This window comes from Lissotriton helveticus, chromosome 12 (genome assembly GCF_964261635.1).
Source record: "Lissotriton helveticus chromosome 12, aLisHel1.1, whole genome shotgun sequence".
NCBI classification, from domain to species: domain Eukaryota; kingdom Metazoa; phylum Chordata; class Amphibia; order Caudata; family Salamandridae; genus Lissotriton; species Lissotriton helveticus.
Window position 1 is genome coordinate 424,178,185 of NC_136073.1, and position 12,469 is coordinate 424,190,653.

At 48.0% G+C, this 12,469-nt stretch overlaps 1 protein-coding gene across 2 annotated transcripts in view; it reads left to right on the forward strand.

Annotated features, from left to right (window-relative positions):
• The window catches only part of CHD9 (chromodomain helicase DNA binding protein 9), a 2,123,706-nt gene that overhangs the window by 2,000,586 nt on the left and 110,651 nt on the right, over positions 1-12,469 (forward strand). For both annotated transcript variants that reach the window (XM_078670246.1, XM_078670247.1), the window contains exon 38: positions 269-490. In XM_078670246.1, the coding sequence (XP_078526372.1) occupies positions 269-490 (222 nt within the window). The remainder of the gene's footprint in view (positions 1-268; positions 491-12,469) is intronic.

Sequence of the window (12,469 nt, forward strand, 5' to 3'; positions counted from 1 at the left end):
AATGTTTGCAGACCCAACCATTAGATTCCAGAATAATGAGCCACATGTGATTCTAGAATAACCCCAACTTCGAAATTCTTAATTTTAACATGATTGTTGTTAGACTTCCTGCACAAGAGACCATGTTCTTCTGTTGAGAAGTAAGCTTTGTTAAGGATTGCTACAATGTTTCTCTTGAATATTTTCTTTTTATTGGGCTAATATGACCTATTTTAGTAGTCAATGAGTCCCATTTTTAAAATGCTTCCATTCCTTATTTTACTTGTAGGCTAGTCCAGGTATTACCAATTCAACATTTGCTCCTTCATTAAAGCGTACGCTAGCTTGTGCACCCACCCAAAGGCTGCTTGATGTGGAAAGCTCTGTACCTGTCATCAACCTGAAAGATGGAACACGATTGGCTGGTGAGGATGCACCAAAAAGGAAAGATTTAGAAAAATGGCTTCAAGAACATCCTGGTTATGTAGAGGATTTAGGAGCTTTTATACCTGTAAGTATATAGTTCTGTGAAGAAGAAAAAAGGTAGATCCCAAAGTAGATTTTCGGGAAGCATGTCTTTGCCCATGATTAATTATTCTGCATTGAAACGTGTCCTATAATTGTTCTGTACTCTTCTTTAATTTTAGGCATTACCTTCCTAGAAATGTTGATGTATAGGAATACCATTTATGTCTTCTGCCTAATAAGTCATACATCTAAGTTCTTTAGATCAATGGCCCATCAAAATGAACCTTCAAGGAAAAATGTGAATATATATTTTAATGTTAGTCTATTAAGTTCTCTGACCTGTTTGAGCTCCTGTGTATGAACATGTGGTTTACTAGTAGCTCCTCATCCTTTCCTCAGGAACATTTCAGGTGAACAGATTACCTTTCCCCAAAGGTTGAGCTTTTCAATCCTAGTTTTAACTTTCTAACCTCAATTCACATTCCACATTTGATTGTATCAAGTGCCGAAAATAACTCTGGTGTAGGTGTGATACGTTTGGCAGTGGGAGATTTTTTTAACCTTATTGAATAAAACTTGCAGGTCTGATAAATATATGCAATTGTCTGACCTAGTTGAGAATACATTATGTGACAGCAACTTCTAGCTGTAGATTTCTTACCTTCGAATTATCCCCATGCATCAGACTGAATCTGGGATTTTTTTCATGATCAGTACCCCTGCGTGCCGGTAGGTGGCGTCCTTCGGCACCAAATGGCGTAGTCTGCGCCAGAAGTGATGTGGGCAGTGCCTTATAGGTACCGCCCTAGCACTCTGACATCAGTTCTTTTCTTTCAAGCACCAGGCAGCGCAGGTCCGGAGAAGAATTATCAGCAGTCACTTTTTGACTGACCTTTTTTCGACCTTTTGTCAAAGATTGTTTGAGACATCGTGTCCTGTTGTGGCAGGGATGCCCACAATGGAGGCTGGTTTTAAGCCCTGTGGCTCTTGTCACTGGCAAATGTCGGTGATAGACCCACACCTCATCTACCTCTAGTGCCTTGAACACAACCACAGTGCCAAGACCTGCGTCGACAATCAAGCTATGCGCCCCAAGGCCTTGAGGGAGCGCTCCCTCAAGCTCCTTGACTCTCGACGATCTCGATCCTGGTGGAGAGAAAGGTCTCGAACACGCGCGGAGCCACTCCAAATGCTTGTCGTCACACTCTCACTCTTTTTGATAAGGTGCACACACATAACAAGTTTCCTAATAGGTAGCCAGTGAAGGGCTTGCAAAATGAGACAGAGGCTGAGCGAGAGGCGATGTTACAAGTTAATCGGGCTGCTGTATTCTGCACCACTTGAGGCTCAGCCAGCAACAAGTCATTTGCTGCTACTCAGAGTGCATTCCCGTATTCAAGTTGACTCTTAATCAGTTCTTGTACTAGAGTTTTTCTTGCTGGAGAAGAGAGCCATGGAAAAAGTTTCCTAAATAAACGTATACTTTAAAAACGGGTGCCACAGATTGTGCTGACTTGGTACTTTAAAGAAAGTACCTGTTCAAACTTAATGCCAAGATTTCTGACAGCCTTTTTAGGGCAAGGTGTTTATATCAATGGGGATACCCGAAATGCTACCAGACCCGGGTTAGTATTGCGATACCTATACCTATGCAGTGTATGTTTTTCCCATACGATAACATTACCGCGTTGAAGGCTAATGCCTCAAAACCGTTATTCAACTGCATTTTATATTTCTCCAAAAATCTATAACTCTGAAATCACCTACCGGATTCAGATCTTGATGTCTAAAATTATATAACATTTTTTATTTTTCTAAATTGGTCTCAGATATCCTTCTTTAGTATGTGTCTCATTTATTGACCACGTGTGTACTACAAATGCTGAACACTACCCTCTGATAAGCCTAAACTGCTCGACCACACTACCACAAATAGGACCCTTGGGAATAATAATTTAAGCCCGGTAAAACAATAAGGGTGATATCTACTTTGTGCTTGGTGTGACCGAAACCAGTCCCAGGATTCTTGTTTCCGGTCCAGGGAAGTCCTTGCTAGGCAGTTCGAGCTGGACTGTTCCCATGAGGAACAAGGTCAAGACTGATTTGCATATGGCTAGGTCTGAACTGGGGTGTGGAAGTTAGCTGAAGAACGATGATAAATTCAACCCAGATCTATGACTGGGGATGAGTGTCTGAAAAGTTTCAGTGCTCAATCCATCATCTCCTTGTGTTTGCTTTGAGGGTGATTATATCACCAATGGTTTACAGCCTTGGAGAGGGTTTGTAAAATGGGGAAATCCACCAGACACTTGTGCCTTCTACTGTGGGAGTTTTTTCAGGATTTAGATTCATGACACTGGATGAGAAAGCTGCTGAGTCATATGACCTCATGAATGATAACCTAATTGATGGTTCTGGTCCTACCACTGAGGAGCACAGGATTAAGTTCAGGGAGACTCTCAAAATCTCAAGTCAGTACTGGGTAGAATTTTCTTTGACTTTGCAGCCAAAACACTACCTGTAAGTAATTGTACATCTGAAAACTGCATCGGTACCTATTGGACTTAGGATTAGTCTCTCCCCAAGAGCTGTGGAAGAAAGCTGATCACTGGGTCGAAACAAGGGTGTCCAGTAAGACCCAAGGTGGGGTGACCAAAAGAAAAGCATTACTGTCCCTCTACGGAAAAGATGTAGGACTCAAAGGGGAAACACCCAACAAGTCTTCTTCAGGCCTCCAAAAATCTGTTCAGGAGGTTGGGCTCTGAGACACTTTCCAATCAAAGAGTGGGCACGAGGGTAAAAACTGGGATCCCAAGATGGCTTGGTGCCATCTCTGTAATTAGAATGGTCACCGAACTGGGCACTCTTCCTGGCTCCAAAAAAGGTTTCCACTAGTCCTACACCTTCAGGGGTTTTTAGTCTCCAGATGTGATCCTTGGTGTGCCCTGACCACGTCAGAAAACACGCTGAAGTGAAGGTACTTTAATCTCAGAGCGAGCAGTGGTATGGTTACCCTGGCTATCTTGCCCAGTGGACCTGGAGAAATACAGACAAAAGCCACCCATCAATGGTTGAAGAAGAAGCACTTAGGGATATAGGTCCAATTGTTACCCATTTGACTTGGAAACTGATAGCCTTAGAACAGTACTGGACAGACATATCCAGTTATCAATGCTGACATCCCATGGCTATGGTGACCTTGGAGTGGGGAGGGGTAAATGGCTGAAGGAAGGTGATTGTATCCTCTGCAACTTCAGTGGAATGTCTGCTAGGTTATGACCTGGAGACCTCAGCATGGGCTGAGGTTGAGATGAGACCCATTCAGCCAAGCTGGGAATACCCGAATGGGTGTGTGTAAAAACAAGAGCATAAAGCAAAGCACAGGGTGAAAAAGAGGTATTGAAGCCTGGAATAATGTCCCATTCCTCCAAGAGAATATGCAAGAAGGCTGGGGAGTCAACTTCTGATGAGACTCAAGTTCAGGTCCCGTTTTCCTCAGGGAGAAAACCTGTCAGTCCTTGAGAATAAGGATACTGAGCCCCAAGATCTTGGACCTTACATGGCAGCGCCCCTAGGCCCAGAGAGACCCTCCAGGGAAGATCTTTGCCAGAGACAAAGGATCTGTCCCACTATTGAGAGCCTGAGACAGCAAGCTGCTGCTCAGGAGGAGGGAGCTTTGTGGCTCCCACAGGAGCTATTGGGAGAAGGAACTCCTGTATACCGAGGCCGGAGACCCCAAACCTGGTGCCACTAGGAGAGAGGTAGTACCTGAGCAGTACAGAGAGTTCTTACTCACATCAGCACATAACATCCCCTTATCTGGGCATCTTGGCCATACAAAAACCTGGAATAGGGTATTCACCCACTTCTATTGGCCAGGTATGTCCCAGAAAATGAAGGAGTTCTGCAACTTCTGTTTCTGATGGATACATCTGCCTAGCTCTCCACGCCGAGGAGGTCGTCACAATGCCTTGGCTCCGCACGCAGCTCCGCATGACGTCACTGGAGCCATAAGAGGACTACGTCGGCGTGATGATGTCAGTTCCCTTTTTTCCACGCTGTCGGTTTTTCTGGGACTCTCTATACTTTCATCTTGATACTTTGTATTTTGGATTGTATCTTTCTGTGTTTTGACATGTCTGCCCTGAGGAAGTCTGGCTTTAAGCCCTGTAATGAGTGTGGGGGTCATATGTCGATCACTGACCCCCATGAGGACTGTCTGCGGTGTTTGTCGTCAGATCACGACGTTGAGGGCTGTTCATGCTGCCGAAAGATGAACCCGAAGGCTCTGAAGGAACGGGAAGCCAAGTTGTATATGGCTAAGGTAAGAAAAGAAAAAAGGGGGTAGAAAACCTTCAAAGTCACGGTCGTCGACTTCGCATGAGTCCAAGAGGGAGCATAAGCAGAAGAGGCATGGATCTCTGTGCCGTTCGTCGAAGGCTGTGGTTTCGAGGTCGCCTCCGGTTCATTTTTTAAATGCTATGTATGGCATGTTTACCTGGGCTATTGCGGATCCTCCTTCGACGCCCCTCCCGGAGCCATCGACGCCGCATGTGGCGCTGCCGACGCTGCAACCGAAGATGCGCTCGAGGAGAGAAGCGCAGAGGTTGATAGAGGAGGAGCAGTACCAGGCTGAAGAGGTGGAGGAATGTGAAATGTATGATGCAGAAGATATGTTTGAGGGTTTGTGTGAGGCAAGTGGACTTGATACCACCCCGGAATGGGACTTTGATTCACTCACAGAAAGCATCTCTCTCTATAGAAGTTGCACCCTACCATACAGTGATAAGGAAAGCTGCGGAGCTCTTGGATCTTCAACTTCCTTTGGCTGAGTACAAACCTAATTTGCTCACAAAGGTGCTTCATTCTCCGTCCTCTGTGGTTGAGCCACTCTTGCCATTCAATGATGCCCTAACTGAACCAATCCTTGATGTGTGGGGCAACCCTCTTTCTGCTCCTGCAGTTTCAAGGTCGGTGTCCAGAAGGTATAGGCCTGCTCAAGGGGATCCTGTGTTCCTTACGTCTCATCCTTCTACTGTGAGTTTGGTGGTTCAGGCTTCTCGTTCCAAGCAGTCCACAGGTGCTTTTCCACAGGCTCCTGCTGACAGGGATTCCAAGAAGTTGGAACAATCTGCAAAAAAGGTCTCCTCGGCTAGTATGGCTTTGCAGTCCACCAATGCTACCTGTTTGTTGGGTAGAAACATTCATGTCCTTATGGACTCTGCCAAACAGCTACTTCCAAAATTGTCTGAGGAAGATCGGGGAAATTTCAGTGAGGTGTTGCCAGATTCAGTCTGCGGCTCGTCAAGTCATTCAGTCTGGCCTGGACACCGCAGATTCGGTTGCCAGGGTGATGGGTTCATCCATTGCAACGTGAAGGCATGCATGGTTAAGGTCTTCTGGGTTTTCTCCTGATGTACAGGCTGCCCTTCTCAATCTACCTTTTGATGGGTCTAGACTTTTTGGAGAGAAAGCTGATTCTGCTCTGCAAAGATTTAAAGACAGTAAGGCCACAGCGAAATTCTTGGGTCTGCTGACTCAGGCAAAGGGTTATGGCTATAGAAGATACCGTGGCTTCGGGAAGTCTTCCTTTCGTGGTTTCCGACAGCCTCTTCCTTTCGTGGTTTCCAACAGCAGCAACAGCAACAAAAACCCTTGCCTTCGTGGAGCGGTCCGTCATCCTTCTTCCTCCTCCTCCTCTACCTCCCCAACCCCTCCTGGTAATGCAGGAAAGCAGCCCTAGATCCCCCATCCTGGATCATGCAGGTCCCCTGGGAGGTCAGCTTACCCATTTTCTACAGGATTGGAAATTGGTCACTAAGGACCTTTGGGTTTTAGATCTGGTAGAAAATGGGTACGCCCTTCCCTTCAAGGAATTCCCTCCTCCTTACCCTCCTTGCCAAGGGTTTTGCACGGAGGATCATTTACTTCTTCAGAAGGAGGTCCTTGTCCTGTGACAAAAAGGTGCGATAGAAATGGTTCCGGAGCAGGAAAGGGGTCAGGGATGCTACTCCAGGTATTGATTCCCAAGAAGGATGGCAGGTTACGCCCCATCCTGGACCTTAGAATCTTGAATCTGTTTCTCAAGCAGGAGAGATTCAAGATGCCCACCCTAGCGCAGGCTCTTCAGGCGCTGCAGCAAGAGGACTGGATGGTGTCCATCCACTTGCAGGATGTGTATTTTCACATCCCAATCCTGAAGTCGCACAGGAAGTATCTCCGGTTTACGGTTGGTTCGCAACACTACCAGTTTGCAGTCCCCCTGTTAGGTCTTACTACTGCACTTCGAGTCTTCACCAAGGGGATGGCGGTGGTGGCTGCCCATCTCAGGAGGTCGGGGATCCCGGTTTTCCCCTACCTGCATAACTGGCTACTCAAGGCAGAGTCTCCAGAGATGGTGCGTCGTCATCTGCAGGTAACCCAGCTGTTGTACAAATTGGGTTTTTCGATAAATGTGCCCAAGTCTCACCTGGTGCCCTCATAGCGCAACCTGTTCATAGGGGCAGTACTGGATACCACTGTGTGTCGAGCTTTCCCGCCTCCGCGAAGTATTATCGACATTCAGGAAATGATTACCTTGTTTCACATTGGAGCGGTTGTTTCACTTCTGAAGGTCCTTCGCCTACTCGGTCTGTTCGCCTCCTGCATTCTTTTGGTCAACCATGCACGCTGGCACATGAGGGCGCTCCAGTGGGGTGTCTGCAGGCAGTGGTATCAGCACAACGGAGATCTCAGGGAGTCAATCGGGATCTCCAGAGAAGCTGCAGCGGATCTGTCTAGGTGGTGCGTGGAGGGCAATTTGTCTCAAGGAAAGCCCATTTAATCTTCCACCATCGGTAGCCACGGTGATAACGGATGCCTCTACCCTAGGGTGGGGTGCTCATCTGGGGGATGTGTAGATCAAAGATCGCTTCATATCAATCTTCGATACCTTTGGTGCTCAAGGCCTTTCTCCCTTCCCTTCGCGGTCAGTCGGTTCAAGTCCTGACAGACAACACTACCGCGATGTGGTACGTCAATAAACGGGGAGGAGTAGGGTCGTACCGTCTCTGCAGCGAGGCTTTGCGGCTCTGGTCCTGGGCTCAGGATCATTGGCTATGCTTGATGGCAAGTCATCTGGCTGGGAAGCTGAATCTGCGTGCGGACAGTCTGTCGGTAGTTCTCCGCCGACCACGAGTGGAGGCTTCATCCGGAGGTAGTTCAACACATCTTCCAGACATGGGTAACTCCTCGGTGGACCTGTTTGCTACTCTTGAGAATGCGCACTGCCTGTCATTCTGCGGTCTCCAATTTCCGAGGACGGGAGCGTTGGGGGACACGTTTCAGTTGAGTTGGAGTTCACAACTCCTTTACGCGTTTCCTCCCATACCCTTGATTCCTCGGGTTCTGAGTAAGATTCGCTGAGACCGGACCCAAGTCATATTGATTGCCCCGGATTGGCCAAGAAGGGTGGGATACACAAACCTCCTTCACCTGTCGTCGTACCCTCCTCTCCGTCTCCCTCTCAGGGTAGACTTCCTCTCGCAGTCGGAGGGACAGGTTCTACACCCCCACCTTCAGAGCCTGCACCTTCATGCCTGGAGATTGAGGGACAACCTGAATTCCTTCTCTCTCCCTCCTGATGTGGTGGATGTTATATTATCAGCCAGGGGACACTCCACCAAGTCTATCTACTCCTACAGGTGGTCTAAATTTGTTAAATGGTGTGGAGAGAAGTCTATTGATCCCTTAAAAGCTAATCTTTCTGATGTTCTTTGTTTGTTACTGCATTTGGCCCAGCAGGGTTGTGCTGTGGCTACTGTTAAAGGATATTTGTCGGCTTTGTCGGCATTTCTTTGTTTACTTGATCAGCCGTCTCTTTTTAAATCTCCGATTGTTTTAAGGTTTATTAAGGGGCTTACTAATATGTTTCCGCCCACTCCGTTCATTATGCCCCAGTAGGATTTAAATCTAGTTTTAACTTTCCCTTTTGAACCTATGCTTAGTTGTCCTTTGAGACTGCTGTCATTCAAAACGGTCTTCCTTGTGCCTATTACCTCAGCCAGGAGGGTGAGTGAACTTCAGGTTTTGAGTTCAAAGCCTCTGTTTCTGACTATTCATGCTGAAAGGTTGGTTATAAGGACCAGGGCTACTTTTCTGCCTCAGGTGGTAATTCCCTTCCATTTAGGGCAGTCCATTGCCCTCCCTACTTTCTTTCCTCCCACTCACCCTTCCGAAGAGGAGGAGAGGCTTCACTGCTTGGATCCTAAGAGGGCGATTAGTTTCTATCTGGATAGAGCGAAGGACTTGAAACAGGACGATCAGCTCTTTGTGGGCTACATTGGACGCATGAAGGGCAAGGCGGCGCACAAGCGCACTTTATCCAGGTGAATCATCTTGTGCTTCAAGATCTGCTATGCTCTGGCTGGTAAGGATCCTCCCGAAGGCATTAGAGCTCATTCCACCGGGGCTAAATCGTCTACTTCTGCCTTGTCCATGGGTGTTCCTGTGTTGGACATCTATAAGGCCCCAACTTGGGCCTCCCTCCACACTTTCGCGAAGCATTACTGCTTAGATTTCGAGGTGAGGAGAGATGGCCATTTTGCACCCTCTGTTTTGTAAGACTTTTTGGTATAGAAGGGTGGACACCCTCCTCCAGGGGCTAGACTGCTGTGGGATTCTATTCATAAGGTGAGGAATCCACAGGCAGATGTATCCATCAGAAGAACAAGTTACTTACCTTCGGTAGTTCTTTTTCTGGTGGATACAGTATGTGCCAGTGGGTTCCTCACTGACCCACCCGCCTCCCCGTTGTCCACCCTTTTATACCATGAGAGAGGTATTGGTTAATATTGTTGTTTCATATTGTCATTTTGTATTGCCTCTGTTTGCCTTTGTGTAGGCTTATAGGAAATGCTTGCTTTCTTTTGATTTCCTATTTCACTTTACACTGGGTGTATTTGTGTGAATACTGTGTACTATGTATGCATTGTCTCTATGGTCAGATGGCCCGTTACCCTCGGAGGCACGGAACAAATGGGTGGAACTGACATCATCACGCCGACGAGGTCCTCTTATGGCTCCAGTGACGTCATGCGGAGCCCCGTGTGGAGCCGAGGCATTGTGACAACCTTGTCGGCGTGGAGAGCTAGGGATACGTTTCAGCTGAATGCTGGCGCAGGGGATATTCATAAAAAGAGGAATCAGCAGGCAGATACTGTATCAACCAGAAAAAGCGTTACCAAATGTAAGTAACTTGTTCGTTACTTGTCAAGCCAGTAGCAAGACCGGCAGCAAACAAAAGGCCTCCTTAATTCCACTACCAGTGGTTGGGGTTCCCTCTGAAAGGGTAGAGATTGACATTGTTGGTCCCCTTGACCCTCAAACTGCATCAAGAAACCGATTTATGCTGGTGGTAGTGGATCATGCACCAGGTTTCCAGAAGCAGTTCCCCTTATGCCCGGCACTCCTGCAGTTGCCAGGGCCTTCTTCAGTAATTTTACAAGAGTGGGTTTGCCTAATAAGGTGGTTTCAGACAGAGGTAGTAACTGCATGTCTGCTTACCTAAAAGCCATGTGGAATGAATGTGATGTGACTTATAAGTTCACTACCCGATATCACCCGTAAACCAATGGTCTAGTTGAGAGATTCAGCAAGACCATGAAAGGTATGATCATGAGACTCCCTGACAAACTCGGAACGAGATGGTGTGAGAAGTTGGCCTGGTATATGATGTTCACTATTCTAGTGAACACCTTGCACCAGTCCAAACAACCCTTATGGTGATGGTTGTAAGTCAACCTTATAGACCAGCTATCCTAGTGGTAGCGTAGACAGAACATTCTTAGACTTAAAGACTTTTGAGGGCGTGTAAAGCCAACTGTTTTACCATATGTAACCCCTTGAATATCAAATGAAAGGACACCACACAGGATATATATAAAATATATATGTATTTATTTACTAGCACACTCCTCTGAACTCTTTATGAGGTCAGAGGCAAAAGCACATAAGTTACTCTTAGAAACACTTTAAATAGCACAATTTACAGTTAGGCCCTAGGGGCGCGTAAAACCATATACTAAGTAAGTGGTATAAGAACCACGACTGGAGAAAAGGAAAGGCCTAGGGCCTGGAGAATCGCTGGGGCTACACTATCTGACCCTTAGGTTAGGAGTAGGAGGCCCACAGGCGGCGTGTGCAGTGTCAGTACACTCACGCGGGAGTCAATAGAAAGCCAATAGGAACTTAACCTCACCCATGGGCTGCGGGTGCATAGGTGTCAAAGTGTGTCGGGTTTTCTCGTTGATTCCTGTGGAGCCTTGGAAGAAAATGCTGCAGGCGACCTGGAGGAAGATGTCCGGGTGGATCCAAGGGTGGATCGAAGTTGAAGAAGACCTGAAAGCAGAGGGGACAGAGTCTAGGTCACTAGCCAGTGACCGGGTGGAACCAGGAAGGAACCAGACGTCGTCGAGGAGCAATCAGGTGCTGTCGTGAAGCTTGTCTTTGCAGCCACGCGGACCAGGAGGCGTCGAGGACGACCAGGTGCTGGAGAGGAGCGGTCCCACGAAGGTTCTCGCAGATGGAGGGGTCGACTTCAAGATCGGAGCCAACAAGCCTAAGCAAAGGCAACCCACACAGGATACACAAAAGGCTTCTGGTGCGGACCAGGAGGGTCTGAGGTACTTCACCTCTTCAGGGAAGCAAAGGCCAGTCTGGAGCAACCAGACCAGTGATGGATTTTCAAAAGGATCGTCGTCACAGGGCTACTAGCCAACTGGCCAGCAACCGGGACTACGCGTCGAGCAGAACACAAGCAGAAGGGCCCCACGCAGATCTCGTGGAGTGTGAAGGGCTGGTCTTCGGTGCAGGTGGAGCTCGGTGTCGAGGTGTCTCAGTCCCCAGGGCACAGCTTCGAGGATGCCTCAGGAGCTGCGCTGTTAGCAAGTTGAAGACTTTCCAAGTTGCCTGGCTCCACGGGGTCCGACGCCTTCCACGGGGCTCAGCTGTGCTGGAGTCGTGCAGTGGGGTCAGAGAGGTCCGTGAGTCGAGGTCTTGTCAGGCTCTGTGCTCGGGTTCCGGCGGGAACGGGGACAAAGCAAGCCGTCGAGTTGCTGGATGGTGCCTGGTTGCCCAGGGTGGTCACTCCTTGGCCACAAGGGAGATTCTTCAGTCTTCAGCTCCGGTGAATGTCGAAGGGTCCAGAGTTTCGTTTCAAGTCGATTCCAGGATTAATCTAAAGTCCTGGGGTTCAGCTCCTACCTTTATACAACTAAAAGGGGCTGGATTACTTTCTAGGTCCCTCCTATGGGTGGGACCAGGAAGGGGGGTGGTTACACCCCCTCTCCTTTGTCCAGTTTCGCCCCAGCACCGGTTTGAACTGGACTATGCATGGAGCACCTAGTGTGCCCCAGGCAGTGTCTCATTCTATTTAGCCCTCCCTGTCCCAATACACAAAGTCCTGTCTGGGGTGGTGCTCGCACCTCTCCAGGCAGGAAACCTATTGTCCAAACCTCCGTGACTGGAAGGACTCCCAGCAGCAGGAGGTCAGACTTGTGTCTGTGGCAGCAGCATCCATTTTGTGACGCTGGGGCTCTGGTTAACTTTAACCGGGATAGTCAGAACTAACATGTCTTCTCCCTCCAGAAGGGTGGAATGCTACCCCTGTCGCCAGAATTGGCGAGGGGGTAGTATTCCAAAGCATATGACACCTTACACGGGAGGTTTAGATAAAGCCAAACCAAAGTTAGCATACAACCGCGAGGATTATAATGCACTTAAGAGTATATGGTATGGCGATATCATAGAACAGCTATAAGGACATGGTTCCGAAAGCTGCAGACAGGCACAGCTCATGCTAGAGCACCATCTCACACATAACCAAGCACTCTGCCTCCAGGATTGTTAAGGCCTGCCATAGGAGTGACTTATAGTTTACTGTGTGTCTATATATAAGGGTAGATATAGGAATACTATACCTAAGCAAGGGGTGATTACACGACCTTGCCCCAGCTGAGTGATCAGCCCGTTGTGTCAGTTTGAG